The 22,073-nt window shown below is 47.6% G+C and overlaps 1 protein-coding gene across 1 annotated transcript in view; it reads right to left on the bottom strand.

Moving 5' to 3' along the window:
* The window catches only part of CSMD2 (CUB and Sushi multiple domains 2), a 305,956-nt gene that overhangs the window by 75,064 nt on the left and 208,819 nt on the right, over nucleotides 1-22,073 (bottom strand). The window contains exons 26-33 of the mRNA XM_056332990.1: nucleotides 17,350-17,552; nucleotides 15,286-15,477; nucleotides 12,517-12,655; nucleotides 11,864-12,051; nucleotides 4,482-4,676; nucleotides 3,487-3,603; nucleotides 622-735; nucleotides 385-480 (exon numbers count right to left, since the gene is read on the bottom strand). Of these exons, the coding sequence (XP_056188965.1) occupies nucleotides 385-480; nucleotides 622-735; nucleotides 3,487-3,603; nucleotides 4,482-4,676; nucleotides 11,864-12,051; nucleotides 12,517-12,655; nucleotides 15,286-15,477; nucleotides 17,350-17,552 (1,244 nt within the window). The remainder of the gene's footprint in view (nucleotides 1-384; nucleotides 481-621; nucleotides 736-3,486; nucleotides 3,604-4,481; nucleotides 4,677-11,863; nucleotides 12,052-12,516; nucleotides 12,656-15,285; nucleotides 15,478-17,349; nucleotides 17,553-22,073) is intronic.

Raw genomic sequence — 22,073 nt, forward strand, 5'->3', positions numbered from 1 at the left:
TGCCAGACAAGCGTTCAGCTGCTTACACTGAGAAATGTGCGAAAACACCAGTGGGAGAAATTGCTTGGGTAGAAAACTTCAGAACTCGCTGTGTACTCAGGGCATGATTCAATGAGATACTTCTGATACTAATCCTAGGACGCGCGAGGGTTGAGGCCAAGTGAAAACGGAAGGTCTGAATATGAAGTACCTACAGGAGCCCTGCAAGTTCACCGCTGCCAAAATAGAATCTTAAATCTTCCGTGGTATTTCCCGTTAGGCCAGAAAGTGTGCAAGGACCCACAGGTGCCAAAAGCAGGTCAGGACACATCAGGACATCACCGAGGTTCTGACCGTTCTCTGGGGACCAACCTGAGGACATCCGCAGAACACGCCTGTACTCACCTTGGTAGACAAAATGAAAACCTTTGGCTGTAGACTGACCCTTGGAAGTAAATTTGATAAGAATCTGGTTGGTGGTAGCTAATGGCAATGATTCACCTAGATGAGGAGAAAGAGAGAAACCAGGAGATGGAGAGTATGGCATTAGCGACACAGGCGGGCGGCGCAGGGCAAGGTGCTAAACACCAGGCTGCATTTTTAGTTTGCTTTGCCCAGCAGCCACAGGGACACCTTCCCTACCTGTATGAGAGCCTGAGAGGGAGCTGAGAAGCCGGGACTGCTGGTTGGGGCCATCGTGGACTTCGATGACATCGTTGAGCACGGTCTGGAAGAAGGCGAACTGCCCGAAGACCACTGCGGGGAGAGGGAGCGCAGGTCAGGGCGGGCGGTGGGATGCCCTGCGCTGCCACCCCTAAGCAGCCAGGGCCGGTGAAAAAGGCCTAAAAACCTAAAGATCCACCTGAGAAAAGTCTCAGGTAAAAGTTCTGTCCTGCCTTACAAGATCGCTTGACTTGGTTCCTGAGGAACCACAGCGTGTAGTGCCGAATCACCCTGTTCTTGCTCACTGCACCCAGGCCTCAGCCACTGTTGGAAATCGCTGTACCAGGTACTAGAAATTATAAATTAGGTAGAGTTAGACACATCAATAGAAAAAAATGGTAGCAAGCCAAGATTCATGTACAAGATCCTGGCAGGGTCACTGATGAAAGAAAGCTGCAAAGTGCAGCGCTCTGAGGAAGACCACCTGAGCGAGGCCGAAGGCCGGAACGACCCTCTCAAAATGGATGCCAAGAGAATACTCCGCCTAAACTCACCCAGGCCCCGCCTAGACTCTGCCCATCATTAATATGCAATGAGATGTTGCAATTACATGAATAACGTATGAAAAGATGTTGCCATCATGTATGTCAAATGTATAAATTAGCCTGTTTCACACCTGTGCTTCGGGGCGAGTTTCTGTGGTGTGAACCACCTCCTCCCCTGCGCAGAAAATAAATACCTTGCTGCTAAAAGTACACAAAAAAAAATCTTCATTCCGAGGTTTTTCGGCATCACCAGGAGTGCCCAGGCACTTGGGCTGCTTTTATTTCAGGAGTTTGGCAAAGCTATAAAGGGCCTGACTGACAGGCCTGGAAGATGGGAGCCCTTTATTTATCCGCAAAGTAGACATAACAGAAGCAGCAACCAGCCTCCCCCGTGTTCCCTTGCCAGTGCGCCTTAACACTGATTCATAGGCCAAACGGGATTCTTCTATGAATCATCCCATTCGCCTGCCTACATAACACAAGGTATATAATTTCACCAATGGATAATTATTATTTATTATTTGTACCAAACCCCTGGCAGGAAGCAAGCTCCCATCGGGTTATGCATCGTACAAAACCTGAATAAAAGAATCCCCGTCCTGAAGAATTTGGTTTCTAGATGGAACCTCTCTGGTCAGGGAGGATGACTGCTAAGGAGAGAGGACACTCGCCATTTTATTAACAGAGACTGCTAACGAGGGAGCCGCGCAGTGCCCTGGGTCTTACTGCAGACATTGTAAATGCACCCAGGAGTAGGCAGAGCTTATGAAAGGGAGAAAATAATAATGAGATGAGCAGAGCATTTTTTTTCAGCTTGAGCCAAGAGACTTCGGTTATTTATCTTTATTTTTCAGAATACAATACGGTTTTTTTCTCCCAAATCTGCACTTAGAAGATTTTTTTCCCTCCACTTTGTCTCTTCTCCTAGCTTTGCATTTTCCAGTTCTAAGTGCCCAATTGCAGACTCACAAGCTGAGAGGTCCCTTGCTGTGAAATTCATCATCCACCAAGCTACGACATTTCTTTCCTGCACATTCAGGTTTCCACACAGCTTTGATGTTAGGAACACTGGAAAAGTGACGACAGCACACCCTGATGCCTGCTTACGCAGAATCCGAGAAGCAAAGGAGATGGGAAATGCATAACATTCACTACTACGGGTTTCCCTGCTTGTTTTTAATGAAGCTATTGAAAGGTAGCAGGTGGAGAAGAGAAACTAATTTAGCCATCATCCTACCGCAGGCAAAAGTCAGGCTTGCACATCAAGCCCCCCTAGCCCTCTAGTTATTGTGTTTCTTAAGACAATATCAAGATCAGCTCTAGAAAAAGAGGTTAAGAGGCAGTATTTCATCAGTTAGATCCAGGAGCTCAGATGGACCTGAGATGCGCACAGGCAAAAGGGCGATTTCAGTGAAAGGAGCTTATAACTGATGTCTGAACACGGGATCCTCGTTTCACACCTTGCTATCTTAGCAAAGGAAATCACAAACAACTGAAAAGACCACAGGGACTGGCTGGATCGATACGATGCACGGAGAAACAGAATCAAATAACAGAATTTAGACACCTTCACCTGCCAGAGCTGTCAGTGCCACTGCTCTTTAAGAACTTTAAATTCCCTTCAAACAAGAAAATATGTTAACCAATACTAATATCCAGCTAGCTGCCTCAGAGGTTTCTTCAACATTGATCACTCCCGTATTCCAGCTCTGACCAAAATTAAGCAGCATCAGAGTCTATAAAAGAATGACAGCCCATTTAATTGGATCTGGTTTAAAATTTAGTTTACGTGTTATTTAAAAATAAAAATTAGTCATAAGTACTATAGCTGCACATCCACAAACCCATACACCGATGTGCTTTTCTGCACAGATTATTTAGCGGCAGAGTTAGCATGTGTTTATGGTAAATACGTTTTGTACTCTTGCAGGTCCTCTGAGTCTGCTGCTAGCATTAATCACCATGAATTACTTTTTGCTGATTTCTCAACTCTGCATGACTGCATATAGTGCAGGAACTGGAAGAGGAATCACAAGATGGTGGGTTTTGTTAGGTTGGGGGTTTTTTTGCCCTCTAATTTTTGATAGATTTTGAAATTCACAAAATTCCCATCACCCTTACCGACTACCACAAAGTATAAATAGCATCCCACAGCACCACTTACTATTTCCCAGTCTCTCTTATCTCCATTTATATAAGCACTTATTCTATGGCTTTGTTCAAACAACAACAAACAAACCAAACGAGAGAGTTGCACAGACAGCAGGACAGATTTCCAAACACCCCCCACAACCCATACCGTAGTCCTTCGGCACAACGATGAAGTACAGGCAGACTTGTCCGCTGGTGTAGTTCTGGGGATAATTTGGAGAGAGGACGACGCCGTCCGAGCCTGTGTACTGCCCACCACAGGGTGCTGTGAGAGAAATGAAGGAGAGCTCGCCGAGCGCGCCCCCGCCGCAGCCTGCCCGGGACCCCTGCCCACTTCAGGCAGCGCAGCCCTCGCTGCAAGTTCTTTTAAGAAAAATCAGACTTATCCTAACCCGAGCTCATGCCTACTTCACATTTCATTATGGAGACCGTGGTAAGGCTCAGGGATGCCGTGCGTGGGGTGTAGGCTAACGCGTGATTTGCACAGCTCTCCACCCGACTCAGCGCTCAGGACCGGTCGGAATGAGCTCCACTCCCTTCGCCCTTTCTCCGTGGCAGAAGCCCGGCTCCAGCGGGAATGCCGTCCTCCCCGCCAGCGCCTTGCCAAGCCAGGGATGTCATTCTCCCCGTCACCACGGACTGACAGCTATCTCTTGACTCACTTCTCAGACGAAGAAGGTCTGACCGCAAACCCACCGTTTAAACCATGTTCTCGTTAAGCCAGAAAACAAACCAAACTACAGAACCCCTATGAAAAAAAAAAATAAAAATCTTTTATTTTCTCAGTAACTCTGGCCCTGCTCAGGAAACCACAGGTTTCAGGACTCTGATTAGCAGGGATGAAGTTAAGCAAATGTTGCAGTGGCTCCCTAAATCCTGCCCTGCACTAGGGACACGGGATTTGTCACACACATCACCTTTTGTGCCCAGTTTTCTGTCTCTCTCAAAAGAAACCTCATAAAAGTCAGGTCTTCCCGACCTCTGGCTGTTAAAAAAATGGATTATAATGAAACACTATGAAAAATCCCCTCTGCAAGCAGCTCTATGGAAAAGTGATGTTAAGCTTTTCATTAGGATAAGGTGCTGAAGTATCTGGCAATAGGCAGATCGCTCTCTACTCCCCTTTTCCCCCCCGAGCCTCACCTGTACAGGTAGGTCGAGGTTTGTTCCACGTGGGTTTTCCATCCCCTCCCATTATGCACGTCAGCGTGGAGCCCCCTTCAATGTCATAGCCCCCGTCGCAGTAGTAGGTGATCGTAGATCCCAGCTTCAGATCCGTGCCCACTCGTGTGCCATTCTTAATGGAACCAGGGTCGAAGCACGACTCCCGGGGATTTTCTGCAAGACAGAATTGCCAAGATCTTTACAGGTTCGATACAGCTAACTCTAAAATTTTGGTGAACGGCATGGTTTTGGCTTTTCTCAGCTGGCAACCTCACTCAAGCGTATCATGAAGACTGGTACCATGCGCAGAGTTTAGGTTTCAAACATTCACTCCTGCTGCTGAAGCTGGGGAATTGTACAGGTCAGATTCTGGTCCAGAGCCTTCTCTGATGCTCAGCTCCAGTACAAGCATGCTGGAAGAAGGAAGGCTTTGGTTCACACGCATTCCTGCCAGTACCCAAAATCCAATGCACGAGGCAAAGCTTTGATTTAACTATCTGCACTGGCTCTCCCTTCTTGCACAGGGGACGGGCTGCAAGGAACTTTGCAAACCAGGGCATATAAACACAGACCGAACATGCAAAGTATTTCAGATACGCTACATCTGTTCGCGTTAGCTCCTTGGCACCTATCATTCCTGTATCTAAGAGCTGTCTGCTCTCACCATGGAAATACATAGTGCCATGTGCTAGCTGGTTGATTCTCCAGATGTGCAGCATGGCTGCAATTATGGCAAAATGATTACAAGTAGTTAGACAAAATGAAGACATTTTTCTCTCTGTTCACTATGCCCTGCAGAGTTAAAAACCCCATTTACATATGAAAATTCCAGTAAAGACTACAGAGCTGTCAGGACTTGGATATTTTTTTCCTTCTTCTTCTGAAGGGCTTTTTTCTTCTTTTGCGTTTTTTTTTTTTTTTTTTTTCTCCTGCATGAAATATAATTAGAGGCTTTGATTAATCCTGCTCTTTTGTCATTTGGAAATTGCTCATTAAAGATGAGGGCTTTTCTGAGAGCAGTGGGTCTGTGAACAATTATGATGTGTTTAAGCATTAAATCACAGGCTTTCAGTATTTGGGGAAGGGGTGGAGGCAGAAATAGAAAACAGTAAAGCCCCCAGATCTTGCTTTTGTTTCTTTGTTTGCAGTGAAAAACAGGATTAGCTCTACGGTTTCCTTCGCACAACAGCTGTATCACTAGCTAATGATCCAGGTAAACAGGGCACAAAAGGATGGGAAATGATCCCACCAGAAACAGCTACCCTGAACCACAGAAGTGAGGCCACCGTTTTTCCCTAGAACACCAGTTCCCCATTTTGGGAGCCAAAGGCTGGTCACCCCTCAGTGCTCCCCACAGACCATCACACACTTGTATCACCAAACTTTAAATCACGAAGCCCTGGGTTCTCTGCTGTGTCTGTGGTGCCTTGCTGCACGAGCTCTCTGGACAAGCCACTTGTCCTTCGAACAGCCCCATTTCCCAGCCAAGTAACAGGATGCTCCAGTTTATCTGGTCCTGGGAAGACACACACGTGTGCCTTGATGTGTGATTGCCGCAGCACTCAAAAGAGAGCTCCGATATGCAGATGGAGAAGATTGGGTTTCTAAGACTAGAATTCCAGCAAACATTTTTACTCCGTTATTTCCTCCGTGTGATCTGATGGTAGGTCCTGCTGAGATACCTGCTCGACACAAAAGAGAAAGCTTCACTATGCCGAGGACCAAAAAAGCTTGTTCCAACCACAGCACTGGAAAGCAAAGCCCTTGGCGCTCCGGCCAGCTCGGATGAACACATCCCCTCCTCATTTACCCTTATGAGACACCAGCCGTCTCTTTAGCATTACACCAGACGATGGAATAGCCCTGGGCAGACCAGTCACCACAGCCCACAGAGGCAACAAACTGCTCCCGGGCATCGGTCAGCCCCTGCATCGAAGAAGAGTGGTGCAGTGGCACAGCCCAGAGTCCATGGTAGCACAAAAGCCATCTGCAAGTATAAATGCTTCATCTACCTTTCCAAAATATTTTTTTTTTTCACTCCACAAGCCTTTATTTCTTTGAATTGCTAATATTCACTTCTAGACCCCTTCATACAAAAGCCGCATCCACCAGCTTCCTTCTGACCACTTTATGCCTCTCTTGTTGTTTTGAACAGTCTCACTGCCTTTCATCTAACAAGTTGATGTGGCTTCAACCTGTCAATCACCCTCCTACCCAGCTGTCAGATCCCTCAGCCATGTGCTTGATCTCAGCCTCTGCTCCCACTTTGAAAAATCTTGACATTCGTTGCTCAAGTCACTCCGCCGACTGCTGAAAAAAGGGTGGTGGCGGACTGCTGAGCAATAGCCCCGCTGCTTTGGTTGTGTCTTCCTCATTCTTGACTGTTTCTGTTCCCTTGAGGGGCTGTGCCTTCAGGGACACCGCTCACCCCAGAGGATGATGCATCCTGACACACCAGTCCCACACGTATCTCCAGCCGAACGAGCCTCCGCCCCGATGATCCCCAGCAGCAGGCTACAAAGGCAGGCAAGGAGCTCAGCTTTAAGGAAGCGTTTGGTTGTGTGGTGACTGCGAAAGCCTCGTGGAGAGATGTGGGCAAGCCACAGCTTCCCCAGCTTTTGATTTATCAGGCTATGAAGTGAGTACAGCGTGGCTCACCCATTTAGAATTCATGTTTTATTTGCACGCAGCCACTTCAGAAATCAAGGACTTTACCCTGATGTCCCAATTAACATGGATTCAGGCTGCCAAATGTTTTGAAAAGAGTCAAGACAAAAAAAAAAAAAAAAAAAAGCCATGAGAACAGGTTCATTAGTCCAAAGAAAGCAGAATTTTCTGCGCTTCCCACCCCTCCTTTCCCAAGGAAAACTCAAAGCCCGCATAAGCTCCTGGACCAGGAGGTCAGGCTTTCACCTGCACGTTCGGGAACAGCTTTGCTGGAGAGCTGTTGTCGGAGAAGGGCATCACAAACTCCATGTCTGTAAACGTCTGCAAGCCTTTATTAAGAGTTAAGCCTTAACACAACCCCAAGAGAAATCGTCTAGAAGACAGTTTGCCACAACAGTCATCATCACATCCTGAAGACAAGACAAATCCCATCAGGATCTTCAAGGCCAGGTGTAGCCTTGGCACCCTGAGCAGCTGGGCTGTCCCCTCCCCCGCCCCAAACACACTCTCTTTCCCAAAATATTCCAAAAGATCTGGTTTTCAAATGCATGTTGTTCTAGGGTCAAGCATCATCTCCCATTTCTGCCCGTTTTAACAGAAAACCGGTGCTGGGTATTTTTAAACAGCTTGCTTTGCAACAGATTTTGCAGAAGAGTGTTTCTGCGGGGAATTTCCACCTTAAATAACCCGTAAGTAATGCTGAATATATGTTTATAAGCTCAGGATGGGCAAAATAGTTCTAGTGAAATAATAAGGGATTTGAAATAGGGCTTGGGGTTTAGGGTTTTTTATTCATTCCTTTGGAAGGGTGAAAATTAATCAGTTTTGCTTCATTTGCTTTCAATTTCACGCCTCTTCACTTCTGGCCCACAACAGAAACAGGAAGCACTAAAAAGCGTGAGAAAACCTCCTGCTTCGGAGCATCCGACCTGGAAATTCCTTCCCACTCCCTGCCCCAAGCATGAGGAGCCAAACCCACGTGTGCACCCCGGGTCCCATTCAGCACCAGCCCAGCAGGGTAAGTCGCCCAGCTGGAGGCAGCGACGGATGGAGTCGGACCCACCTCTGTGCTCGTGACAACATGTCCCCAGCACTCACAAAATGTAAGGGAAGGGAATAATTTGGGAAAAGGTTCTCCAGACAACTAGCCTGCCCTTTACATTGCTTACAAAGTGCGGTCTCCATTTAAAAATGTAAGTGTATGAATATATAAAATGCATTCTTAATAAAATCTGTGGTTTGTGAGATGTTGCAATGCAGTGATTACTAGAATTCGGTTGATTTCCCAATGAGAAAAGATAAGCTTCACCTTAGACATTCATCCCCAGCCAAATTTCAGAGTCTCTGCTGGCATTTTCGGGCAGTGGCACCCTCATACCAAGGGGTCTTTCAAACTGACTGGGAACAGCTCTGGAATCCAGTGTTGTTCTGCAGCCAGGAGTCTCCCAAGTATAACTAACACACACAAATATTATCTTGGTTCAAAAGATAACACATGCAGAGATAGTGAGTTAAAACCCATATTTTGTTAAAAAAATTAAGCAACAACTGGAAGGAGAAATAAATTTGAGGTGTATCACAAGCCATCCCTTCCCTGTGTTTAAGTTTTTGTTTCCTAACCCTTCCCTATTTTGTAAGCAAGAACTTATCACGCTTTGGCGCTGGCAGGCTAACACTTGGGCTCACGTGGATCTGCAAACTTTCACAGAAAAAATTCACAGAAATCACAACACTAACTAAGCCGGTGTTGCAAACAAGCACTTTTTAAGGATTGTGATAACTTCAACAGACCTTCAACAGGATGCCTGAGCAAAGCACGCCTTCCTTTTCATGAACCAACCCAAAATCTATTTACTACTGCTCAGTCATTCCAAAGAATAAATTCCTCCCCAGCTGAATCCCCAAACTATTGCACTGAAGTTTCACCTGACCCTCTGAACCAGCCCAAGGCTTTATGCAGGCAGCAACCCAAACCTCCGCAAATGCATGGGGAAAGCACACTTCAGGTTGCTATGCTGGTAACCTTGATTTTTCATCCTGCTGCACAGCTGACTGCATGATGGGTGCAAAGCAGAAGGCATGTGTTCATCTATCGGAAATCCTGCTGGTGTAGCCTATCTGTGCAGCAAAACTGGGAAACCGCCGGGCTGCAGATCTGCCCTCAGACACCTTTCTATGGCATTGCTGCATTCCCACTTCCCCCTCGCTGTCATGCTCTATGCAAAAACTGGCATAATCAAAGCCAAATTCATTCTTCTCGCCTCTGTTCTCTCCATTCTTCATGGCCCCAGAGGACAACTTCCTCTGGAAGAGCCATTGCCCCTGAAACAATTTCAGATGAAGTGCTGAGGCTGTTTGAAATTCACCCGACACACCATAGCTGCAGGCTAGCACAACGGTCCCAGTCCCAGAGAAGATGCAGGATTTTAAGAAGGCACTGACAGATGGCTGCTTCGCCTTCCCCCCGCCCCCCCAAACATCACCAGAAGAGGACTACAAAGCCCCCGGTAATTCAGAGTATCCCCCATACAGCTGACACAGGTGATATACAGTATTTAGGGAGCTATAGGGGCAGAAGCCCGCCCGGGCTGCAGCACTGGCCAAACACAATGGGATGGCTGAGAGAAGCCGGTGTCTTTGAACTGTACTTGGGATTCCAGGCTGGCAAGGAGCCGAGCTCGCTATTTGATTTTCTTTCACACATGCTCCCTCCTGCATTTCTTTTCTTCCTCCTTCCATCCCCCAAAGTTCTTTTTTTCTGCCGCTTCTCAGACTTGAATCCCAGGTTCCTTTTAAAGCGTGGGGAAATTAATGAGCAAACTTAAAGCCTCGGTCTTTTCTCCCAGCAGTCTGGCTTTGTGGGAAGTATGTAGGCGTGACTAACACGTGGGAAGTATGTAGGCTTTGTGGGAAGTATGTAGGAGTGTTTAGGAGAAAAATGCACCACACAACCACCATAATTTAAAGAGATTTAATTTCTTAAATACTTTCTGGCTGCCCAAAAATAAAGCAGAAAAGAAAAAACCTCGGACTTCACTTTTAGTACAATCAGTTCTAATGAGAGCAGAAAAAAATTGATCTCGTGCATCTTCAGCAGCGCTAATTGTCTTTGTCTTACTGTTTCATAACTTTACTAGAGGGACATTCATCTGCTCAGCACAAACTAATAAGAATTGTCACTTCACTGTCATTTAACCACCGGTCAGGTAGATTCAAAAGCAGGAACCGCAGCCCAGAGATAGGATCTAGGAAGAGAGAATTGCCCGAGCACACAGAGGAAGCAGCAGCAGCGCTGACGGCGCAGCAGCAGCACCCATCAGCTCTCCAGCACACGCTGTCGCTGCTCCCGCAGCACAAAGTTGAGCCAACGCGGTCCAGCAGCCCGTTTCACAGCCTATGCTGTGGTTGCACAGCCGTGCTTTCACAGTGGCTTGCAGCCAGTGCATCTGAAGCCATCAATGCTTTGTTCTCACGCTGCAAACTAGTCTATATAGGCCAGAGCAGGCTGGAAGAATTTTTTGTTTCTGTTTTTTCCCCCCCCAGTTTTTAAGCCTTCTCTCCATTCTGCATAATCCCAGCTCATCGGATCCAGCTTTTCAGAGCGCGTTTTTTACTACGGTTTGTAACAACTTCATTCTTCCACCTACCCGACGTACAAACAAGGAACATACCTGCCAAAGCCTCCCTTTCCCCCCCCCCCCATCTCCCAGAATAGCAGTGCCAGGTCTGTCACTTCTCAGCTCACTCCAGTGACAGCTAAAAGCACTCAGGCAAAGCTCTCACCCCTGTCCCTGTCTCTCACCATTCCAGTGTTTTACCTCCTCCTCAAGCAAGCAAGGAAAAGAAGCCACTGCTCTCATAGCACAGATACCTGCGAACTGTTCTGTTCGTCTTACTAATTATCAGCAAATTTTTCAGTAGATGCTTTCAAATCTGAAGTGAAGCAAAATGCACAGATTTCAGGACAGCTCCACTGACTCAAGAGAGCTGAGCATCCACCTCCACGATCCCTGCCTCTCGATACAGCCACCCAGTCATCTGGTACACTCCTGAACGTCAGGATCAAGGATTCAAACCCAGATCCCATGTTGGATATGTACGCCTGCACCTCCTTTTCTTGGACAGAGCCGCTCTTGTCACTAAGAATAAATCTTACCATGGCAATGCGGAGCACGCCTAATAACCAGTTAACAGTTCAGCACTCCCTAGTATGCTGAAAGCTCAAATTGCAATGAAGCAGCATGTTCTCCTCACTAAAAGTCAGAGTTACTTAAATGCAGTGTGGAGCAAGATAGATTATACAGACTACAGCCTGTACATAAATAACTACTCTCTGGGAACCTCCCTTGGTTTTCTTTAAAGAAAGAACAAAAAAACCCCCAAACCGTAAAAACTCTTCTCTGTTAATGAAAGCCCTGCACAGAAGCAGCCACACGTGACTCTCAGCCCGTTTAACGCTGCTTATATCTACTTTATGTACCCTGGCTCTTCTGCCTGCCTGCAGGATCCCCTCTCTTCAACTCCCAATTTTCCCTTCCAGGAAGGCAGCAAAACTGCCTGAAAAGAGATTCCACAGTGTCTAGAGCCTTTTCCACTTGGTCCAGCCTGGTGGTTTAACCTGAGAATAAGTGCAGGTAACATCTCGTGTATTTGCTGAGTCAGCTGGGGCAGGGGCACCCCCAGACAGCTCTTACCTGTGTAGTCAATGACAAATCCAGCGTTGCTGACCGATGCATCACTTCGGAAAGCGAGGAAGAGGTTGTTACTGCTGCTCTCTATCCTCTCGGGTATCTGGGAGCCGTAAAAGCTTCCGATCAGGGGACTGAGTGAATCGGGGCCATCATAGATATGAAGGAAATCATAGCCAGGCTCCAAACTGAAGCTGCAAGACCAAAGGAAGGGTGCTTGGAGCAGGCTGTGGTCTTGCTGGGCTGTACAACTACACAGCCGAGGGACTGCTGCTGCCCCAGAATTGCTCCTCAGCTAAGCACAGGACATTTCTGCCTCCGTTCCAGACGTCAGGAACCCGGGGCTGGTGATGCAGCCCAGAGCACAACCACAGCACCACGAGCCAGTGCTGCTGCATGGTTATGTTCTGTCAAACCCATGTCATAGCAAAGAGGAGCTGCTGCTGAAATTTGTGTACCTTCCCCAAATTCAGGTAACATCTGGGAAAAGGTTACCCAGGACTACGGGCCAGTCCTACCAGGTTCGGTTTGGTTCCTTCAGACAGGAACGGACCCACACGCGGACCCAGTTCACCCAGTCAGCACCCCACCGCTGCCACCCCCTCCCTGTCCCCATGGGCAGGCACCGAAGGGGAAGCTAGGAGCTCCCCGCTACGTACGTGTTAAACACCAGGGCAATGACATAGTCGGGGGAGACGGTCAGCTTCCAGTCACACTCCTTCCCCGGCGGGTAGGGCTCCGGGTACTGCGGGGACAAGATCACTCCTGCCGGTCCTGTCAAGATGCCTCCACAGGGAGCTGAAGGAAATCAAGCAAAGGGGTGAGGCTTTGTCTTAAGAGCAACTCGGAAAACAGTAGAAGAAGGGAGGGAGAAGGAGAGATATGGATAGACAAGGGGAGAGGGAGGCGGCGTGCAAGGCTGGCACATGTCAGATATGTATCACAAGGGTCTGCAGTGGCCCTTATGGAGATGAGGGCTGTTATTCCAGAGGGTGTTCGTGTACACACACACACACACACACAGAGCTATAGATGCTCCTGCAAACTTCATAAGCTATCTATCTAAGCAAGCAACCGGGAGGAGAGATGCTTTATGCTTCTCTGTTCCATTTATTTAGGCAACTCCTGGTCAAAGTCTAGATAGTTGCTAAGTAAGTGAAAACATGCTGTCTGGGACTAATGGCTTGTTCGTCTTTATTACAGTTACCAACACATTAAATGCTAACTTGATTGAAAAATCAATTATTACTTTTTTCAGGCTGAAAACGCCTGCATATATTTCTACTGTAGCAAATACTCATGACTGATTGATTACTGTCAAGCCCTTCTGCAGTCTCTTCATGAGAGCTGATGCTCCTCGACTGCCCCCGTTGCTCAGCCCCGTCCTCCCAGGTTTGGGATGGGGTGAGAGGGGGGAGCACAGCCCGCCTTCCCCCCGGGTGGCTGACACCAACCAGCCCACGGCACGGCAAACAGCGAGCGGGAGATGGACTAGCACAGGCATGACTGAACGCAGCTTGGAAGGATCTTCCAGGAAGGAGCCAGTGTGTGTCTTTATCCTGTGGGCTTTTATAAATACACAAGAACCTCCAGGTGTGAGGTAGAATGTAGTGGGGCCGTTCTGCAAGGATCGCAGCAGGGACTGAAGCAGAGAGCCTTCTCCAAGGCCCCAGAGCAGCTTCTTCAGCCAAGTCCCATCGCAGGCTCTGCAGGCACCGAGAACCGGTACCCTTCTGGAAGGGACAAGGCAACCACAGCACAGACAGCGAAGAGTTTAGCTGAAGGTCACGCACAAATAACCTGCACGAACCACAAGCATCTATTCTGTCTCCGTTTACCTCAACCTTTAGGGTGCATTCCTCTTCCAGATTGTAAAGTCAGGGGAAAACTCAGAAGAAACTAAAGTATATACATGGTAAAACTAAAGGAGATACGTGGTGTCCCTGCCCATGGCAGCAGGGTTGGAAACTAGATGATCTTTAAGGTCCCTTCCAACACAAGCAGTTCCGTGATTCCATACAGACTCGTTTTTGAAAAGCCCAGGGGAGATGACTGTTCAATACCCTCTGATTTCTTTGAAAATCCAACCCATAGTCTCCAAAGGATTTAAACCTGAAACTGGTCCAAGCCATAGCTGTTTGGAGGTGCACCAGCATCCAGACTTCAAATGCCCCAAACCTCTGGGGGCTGTTTCAGCTGTGAGGTTCCAGTTCAGCCCACACTGTTCAGGGACTCCCGAAGCCGTACAATGAAGACGTGGAAAGATATTTGAAATGTTAAATACAAACATAAAATCCAAGCCCTAAATTAAACCCCGTTTTCCAATTCAGCTCTAACTAGACAGTCTGTAACACAGTTACTATAAAACTGAGATTCTCTGGCCACTGGTTATTCCTCCAAATACTTGGTCGCTGAATAGAAGGAACGAGCAAGACATAAGCTCTGCGAAAAGCTGAAAGCAGCGACTCCTAAACCAAGACAGCCAGACTCCTGTTCAAAAAGGACCCAAGACAATATCCCGTGTCAAACTGGAAACGACCCATAGGAATTCATCCCACACCAAGATTAAGGCACCAGCTACATTCCTCTGAAGAGGACCGAGAGCCCAGCGTCTGGTGTGAAAGAAAACTCGCTAGGAGAATGACAAGATGGGCATGACATGCAACAATATGATTTAGTTCTAGCTGCGGGAAGACGAAAACGACTGTCTCTATCACGCTGAAAGGGTGCCACACTAGATCATCGAGCTAGTCATTCAGAAACCAAGTCATCCTGCAGGGAGCATAAATCCTGTGCAGGCTGTAGAAGTTTCCTAGCTGGTATTAAATCAGAAGTTAGAAACAGAATTAATTGATTTTGCTTGCTTGGGATAACAGTGCATGAACAGGAATGAAGGTTACAGGTAAGTAATTTGCGGCTAGCATTTAATTGGCCAGCCAATTTGATGTTTATTGCTCTTAGCAATGTGCTTAGCATGACTATTTTTATGTGTTCTGGACATATTAAAAAGAATCATTTTTATGAGCTTCTTTTATTACTTTACGATCTCAAAGAAAATGTCAGATAGCTCTTTCTCATGACAGAATTTGCTGTCTCCTCATGCAGAAATTATTCACCCATGACCCCAATCCTCTCTACCAACCTGAGTTTTAAAGAAGCCTTTAATTTTGACTTGTCAGGTTAAATATCATCACTTACATTACAGTATGTCCTGAGAGCTTCCAGCATGAACTAGATTCTCATTGTCCCAGATGCTCCGGGGATAAACCTCAAAAAGTAGTTCTATGAGGAAGCTACCTGAGACGTTGTCATACATCTCTTCAACCCAGGTGGGACTCGTCCCCTTTGGATACAGAAGCCTTGCAGTGACACGGGGCAGGGAAGCCAGTGCAATGGGAGGATGGATGTTCATCCTCCCACCTTCATACCTGTGCAGGAGGGAGGGTCTGGTTGCCAGAAGAATCTGTTCTCAATCTGCACGCAGGTGATTTTGGCTTCCCCTTGCAGAGCGTATCCTGGATTACACTGGAAGATGATGGAGTCACCAGCCTCTTTGCTGTCACCGCTCCGGCTCCCATTCTGGGGAATTCCTGGGTCATTGCAGGAAGTAGCAGTGGAAACTGAAGAATATTGAATACATACATTTAATATACAGATTTATGTTTAATACAGGCTTACAGCACTGGCTGTACTTAGACTCTGTCCTTCAACGGACACCCAAGCGAGGACTGCATTCTCCATCTCTCTTCCTCCTTCAGTATCCCTTCAAGTTGCCACACACTCAAAAACTGGTTTTTACTTTGCACTGAGCATCTGCCACTCCAGCTGGTAAAGGCTCTGGGGAATGGCAAGTTCAAGTGCACTACACAGAGTGCAAGTTTGATGTATAATTGTGCACATGCATGTTTACTTAATAAGTCCAGACATCCACTGATCTTACACGGCATTTTTATAGATTCCTGTGTCAGACACATGCTGCAAAATAAACTAATCCACTAGCACTTTTCACTTCCCTTGACTGGCAGAGCAATTTAGCCTTTAGCCCTGTGAAGCATCAAGCCTGACCTTTTAGAAACGCACGTGTCTCGCTGCCACGTCCCTTTGAGGCACGAGATGACCCCCTCAGCTCCTTCCCAGCTGGGGGCAGGCAGCACAGCTGAGCGCAAGGGCTGTCAACACCGCCACTACTGAACGCCAAGGGAAGTCCTAGAGCCATAGAGGTTTTGCAAGCTTATATAGATCATTCACGTTCACAAGATCCAAAACTGTGTACTTCTGAGCTTAGGTCTGACTACTTAGTCACACCTCGTGAACAACGGCTTTGAGCAGGAGCATTCAATACAGCCCAGCTCCGTGTCAGGCAGGGGAGCAGAGCTTATTTCCTACTAAGTTGATGAGAGTCTGTTACACCTAGGCAGTTTGGAGAAAGCTGCTCCTAGCAGAGCCAGAGGAAATCCCTCTCTCTCTGCGCAACTGAAGATAAGCGAGTTGCCAGCCCAGTCTGGTCCTTCCTGACAGGCTGAGACACAAGCCTGGCAAAGGAGGAGGACGGCAGAGCTCTGCTGGGTGACACAAAGCTCTCCTGTGGTCATCCCAAAAGCTCTTGTACCCACCACAAACTCTTCCCGAAGAGCTGGCCTACTCTCAACTACGCAAGGCAGCCTCAACAGAAACCTCTGGGCAAAAGCTTGGGAGAGACACAATGAGCTCTGATGCTGAGATGTGTCTGAGCCCCACGAAGGTCCTACCACCATTCACCCAGCAGCCTCCCTCTTTACTACCGTCTCCAAAACAGGCATCTGTTGGTCGGTTACTGGACATGTCAGTGAAGACCTGCATCCTGGAAACCTCCATGTGAATGCTGACATACATTACCCTAACACGATTGAAATTAATGCGTTTGCAAGCCTGAGTCTTAGGTAACAACGGCCAGGACTTTGTCAATGACAGACTGCAGTTGCATTACACGTAGTGCTGCTGCGTACAATGACATCCCCTACAGCCAACAGAGCTTTTTGTGATCTTCATCCCAGGGGATCCAATTTTAGGGATTTTAAATAGACTGGGTTTTCAGAGACCACTGACCAACTGCTCTCGGAATGCCTGAAGGAAGTTGCCTGCATAACGGTGCCTCTATGGGACCTGTGGGAACGTGGTGGAAAATATCTGTAATTCCTCATGTATTCCACAACGTACTGCTCTGCATCTTGCTGCCAAGTTCACCACTGTGAAGGTGACCGTAGTGGAGGGGAGCACAGAATTCACCTGCATTGCAAGGATAAAATACAAGAGTTTTTCTCTATTTGCAGAGACTGCACCCAAAGGTGGAAGACACTTCGTGTTTTAGCTGGAAGCTGGTAGACCGCACAGCTCCTGCTACCACGTTCAACACAATACCATCTGCTCGCCATCAGTACTTGTAGACAGACCTGGAATCACTTTTCAGCAAAGCTTGGGTTTGGACAACGCTGAGGACACAAGGTAAAGCCTACCTGAAAACTGCACAGCAAAGCCCTGCTTGCTTGTGAAGAAATCGGTGTTGAACTGCAAGATGACAGAGTTGAAAGTACTGTGGACATCGCTGGGTAAGCTGGATCCGCTCATCTCCTTCAGGAGGATGCCGTTCTCCACCGGACCGTCCCAGATCCTCAGCACATCGTGGAACTCCTCAGTGTGGAAAACCATGAAGTGGAGCCTGTGGGGCAAAAGGAACTGGAAGTCAGACCACAAAGGCTCTGCCTTTTTATTTTTTCTGAAAGCATCAGGAACGTGACTGGCACCAACACAAGGCAGCGTGGCCCACAAGGAATGCGTTCTCTCCCGTTATCTGCAGCTCAGCTTGGGCCAAGTACTCTAGCCCTCTAGAAAACTCGGTCTCTAAACCCCCAGACACCTTAGTTGCATGCCTCCCTAATAAAACACAGCCATAAATAAAAAACCAACTGAGTCACAGACACTAATGTTTTGCAAAAAGTTGGGTCCTTTCTGGGTGTTCTCTCCTGACCAAACAAAACTACTAATCTCTCCTAAAATTTTGAGGAACAAGTTAAAGGTCCAGAAGTCCACTGTGGGCAGCGGAAATGTCCCTAGCAAGAATATCACAGTTGGTTTTACACCGAAGATGCTCGGACATTGCAATGAGTAGCCGTCACACAGACAAAAGGCTGAGTCAAGGACACATAGGAAACCTGCAGCAGTGAGGTGCAGGGGCTGTGACGGGGAGGACCGGGGGGTTGTCCAGAGTTTCACTATCGATCTGTTATCAACAGAAAAACACAGAAGTATTGAGAAACTTACTCGAAACAGAATTAGAAAATGTGCTGGGGTCCCTTCAGGCAACTTACATATATTCATCTAATTCACGCACTGTCCCTACGCTGCACACAGCAACAACCTTGGCTGTCCTTTTCCCTTCCTTGGTGCCCTGCAAGGAACAGCTTATGGTCAGGAGCCAGCATCTACTGATAAAAACGCATTGATTTTTGTTACCAGCACTCAGATCAAAGAATTTGCTTCTGGCACCAAGCTAATCTTGTGTACTGGGGGGAAAAAAATGGAAAGGAAACAACCAACACCACTCTTAATTAAAACAGCATCATGCTGGAAAAGAAACCCTTACCAGGGTGTTAATTGCCCCAGAGGTTAATAAAAAGGGGCAGAACAGGGTGTGCAAACAGCGGGGTGTGAATTCTGAATGCTGGACTGCAGCACCTCTGAGGATTTTGATATGTTTTACACCACTCTGGATATTGCAAAACCGTATCTAGATCAGTTAACAGAATAACTTCAGCAAGAAATAAAGAAAAAGTGAGGCAGCATGAGCCAGCTCTCCAAAACCCACACCAGGAAGGGAACAGAGAGAAAACAGAGATTAAGAAACTGGCAATGAAATTACCCTGTGCTCTCAACGAGGTATCTATGACAATGCTCTGAATGCAGATTTCATTTCCTTACTCTGTGTATTTTGTAATTTTGTCTGCCCTGGAGAGAGGGCTGCAAGGCCCGCAGCGTATGCAGCAAACGCTCCTTTGTCCTGAACCGCCTGCAGCAGTGGTCCTTGGAGCTCGTCTTCTGCTTTTAAACTACACCAGGGCTGTGCCCGTTTGGAACTTCTACAGAAAATTCCCCAGGGAAAGCCCAAGATGCTGGCAGGGATCATCGTGGCAAGGGAGTTCACTCCAGTACCAGCGATGATGGACCTCAAGGGATGGGACACGAGCAGAAGTCCCCTCTGTGTCCAGGAGAAGTGGTGGCACTCTGGGACAGGACAGCATCAACCCTGGCGGGATGCTCCTCTCTTCCCACCCTGGGCTGGGGGGGCTATCACTGCACTCCTCCCCACCACACCAACCTCTGCTGTGGGAGGGTGCCCAGCAGATGGGTCCAGGCTTTGCACGGAGTTTTGGGATCTTTCAAGATCAGAAGTACCATCTAAGCCTAAGATACTGCCGTGATTATTGTCCCACCCAAGGGAGTTATCAGCTAAAGGCTGCGATACATCAGGGCTCGGTCCCTTTCACTCCTGCACTTATGATGCCGACCAAAGAGAAGGTATTTAATTGCCTCCGTTTTTCATTGCCACATTATCACTGGGGGAAATACAATCTGATACAACGAAACCAGGCTACCACTGGGTCACTCCAGGCACGCCGGTTTGAAACGGGGACAGAAATCTATAAACGGCACCGAGAAAAATCTGCAAAAAATAAAACAATCAGGTGCTGTGCTTAAAATCCTGACAGCCGGCGAAGGAAAAGGAGGAAGCATTCCCTTGGCTGCTTTCCTATTTATCCGGGGAAAACATAAATAAATCAGGCAGAACCATAAAAAGGGGGGAAAAAAGGCAAAAAAAATTAAAAAAATAATCCCACCACAATGTACTCAGCAACAAAATGGTGTCCACAGAATCCAACAGAAACCAAAAGAGCTGTATCATAAATCTACCCAGCAGAGACCTTGAGCAAAGAGAAAAAAAGCCAGGCTTGAGGAAAAGAAGAATGGATCCTAGCAGAGGTGTTCTCCACAGGTGTGCTGGCCTGATGACGTTTGTTCTCAGGCAAATTGGTTCTAGTTAGCCAAAACTGCCAGAGAAAACCCATTGCTGGAGACCTCAGAAACGGGGAGATGCTGCTGGGGACTGACCTGGGGTGGGGGGACACTCTGGGGCTGCCACCGCCTGGGAGAGCTCGCCGCTGGCTCCAAGCTGCCAAGGGGACCAAGGCTGCCTACAGAGGTCACACCTTTCATTTTTTTATTTTTATTTTAAAGAAACAGCATGCAGACAAGGCTTCACCACGAGGAAATAACCACGACAACACAGGGGCAGGGCACAGGCTGTCCAGTGCCAGTTGGTTCAGGAGTCTATCGGGACAGTTGATTTTATTAAGAAAAGTGGCATGCTCTGGGGCAAATCAATCTCTTCCTTCGGCATATCTGTGACCAAACAATACGTTTTTTCTATCAGCTTAGTTCTGTTCCCAGTAGGGCTTCATTTAAGACAAGACAGAGACATTGGTTTAGCAGACAATGGAGGGGAAGAGGGTTTAATTCTTGCACTCTGCAATTTTCTGCAATTGCATGCATGAAAACGCAGAAAAAAGAAAATTAGGAATTCTGGAGAGATATATTTTTATGTGATAGAGGGAAAGTTGTCTCAGCTTAGCCAGGAGCAGAGAGCAGGAGAGACCAGCCCTGCACTGACAATCTGCATCACGGTTGACGAGCCATTCAGCCCCAGCTCTTCGGCAAGCATCCCCACAACCTCACCGAGCAACCTGAGGCTCTTGCTGCTGGCGATTCCCACCCAAGCTCCGGCTGCCCCACCTTGGCTCCGCTGCGCAGGAGGCTGGGCTCCCATCTGGAGCTGGCCGCGGCACTGAACGCCCGCAGCACCTGCACCAGCGCCGCAGGGCTGAGGCTAATGGTGCTGCAGGGCTGCCTGCTGCTTCCCAAATTTCACAGCTATGAAGCGTTACGTCCCTAAAAACCTCCACAGAAGCGAACGGGAACATCCCAATACTCTCCTTCCTATTTCTAGATGAGACGGAAAAATGGCACCTGTCAATACAGCACCCATTGAACAAGGATTAGCAATATCAAGAAATTCTTTTATGACACCGAGACCACCGCTCTACAATAAAATGCCACTGCCACTTCTAACTGCATATATCCCCTCCTCTCAGCTCTGCGAGCAGCACTTGAAGGCAAGTTTCATTCATTTCATACCCTCCCACTTCTGCTTCCTTCTCTCCCGAGCCTCAGATAAGCCAAGTCATTTTAGATGTAATTTTAGGCACGCGCGTGTTTGCACACGCACAAAATGAATCCTCTCTTGAAGTCCAACCCTTCAACTTCCATGGAAATAATGTGCAGACTAATTTTTCTTTCTTTCTCTCCTTCCCCTCGTTCCGTGCAGATACAGCTTTATTCAAAAAAAAAGCTCTGGTGATTAATTTTAATGTAAGTTATAAATGAGAGCATTATACAATTGTATCATGCGTGAAGAGGATTATTTTTTCCAATGGATTACCATAAAAATGAAGTTGCTGAAAATGTGCTCTCTCAACTACCCAGAGATCATCTGTTCTGTCTGAGCTGCTGAAGAAAGGAACAGAAGAAGGGAGCTCTCATCTCTGATGACGTGGGGGTGGGGTGGGGGGGTGGGTCGCAAGGTGTATTGCCCATGGTGCTGCCTGGCATCACTCCATGTCAGCCTTGGCCCCTTCCGAGCCTCTGGCAGCTCCTGCAAATGCAACCCCCCAGCTCTGCCCGCCCGAGCGCTGCCGGGGAAGGCGGCAGGGACGGCGTGCGAGAGCCAAGCTGACCTGCTGAGGCGGGCTCGGATGCTTCTGGAGGTGGGGAGAGAAGAGGGGACCTCTCCTCTCTGCTTTGTCCTACAAAAATCTTCAGATTCCTCAGAATCTTTTACAGGAGAATAAAAAAAAGATGAGACAACTGGAAGTTGCCTGTACAGGAATTAAGCTGCATCGGCTATGCTCCTTCTCCTCTGTTCATACCAGAAACCATCCATTATTGAACCACACCGAAGAGCAGAGGTAATGGAGGAAATTTCTGCATTAAGTAAAAATGAAAATACTGGACCAAATCCATCGCCAGCACAAATCCATCAACTAAACGCACCACAGAGCTCAATGTAACAGTCTCCGCTGAAGAGATGCTGAGTGCTGATGCAGCAAGGAAGCTCCGGTGGAGATAA

The sequence above is a fragment of the Falco biarmicus genome, chromosome 3 (assembly GCF_023638135.1).
Source record: "Falco biarmicus isolate bFalBia1 chromosome 3, bFalBia1.pri, whole genome shotgun sequence".
Lineage (NCBI taxonomy): Eukaryota > Metazoa > Chordata > Aves > Falconiformes > Falconidae > Falco > Falco biarmicus.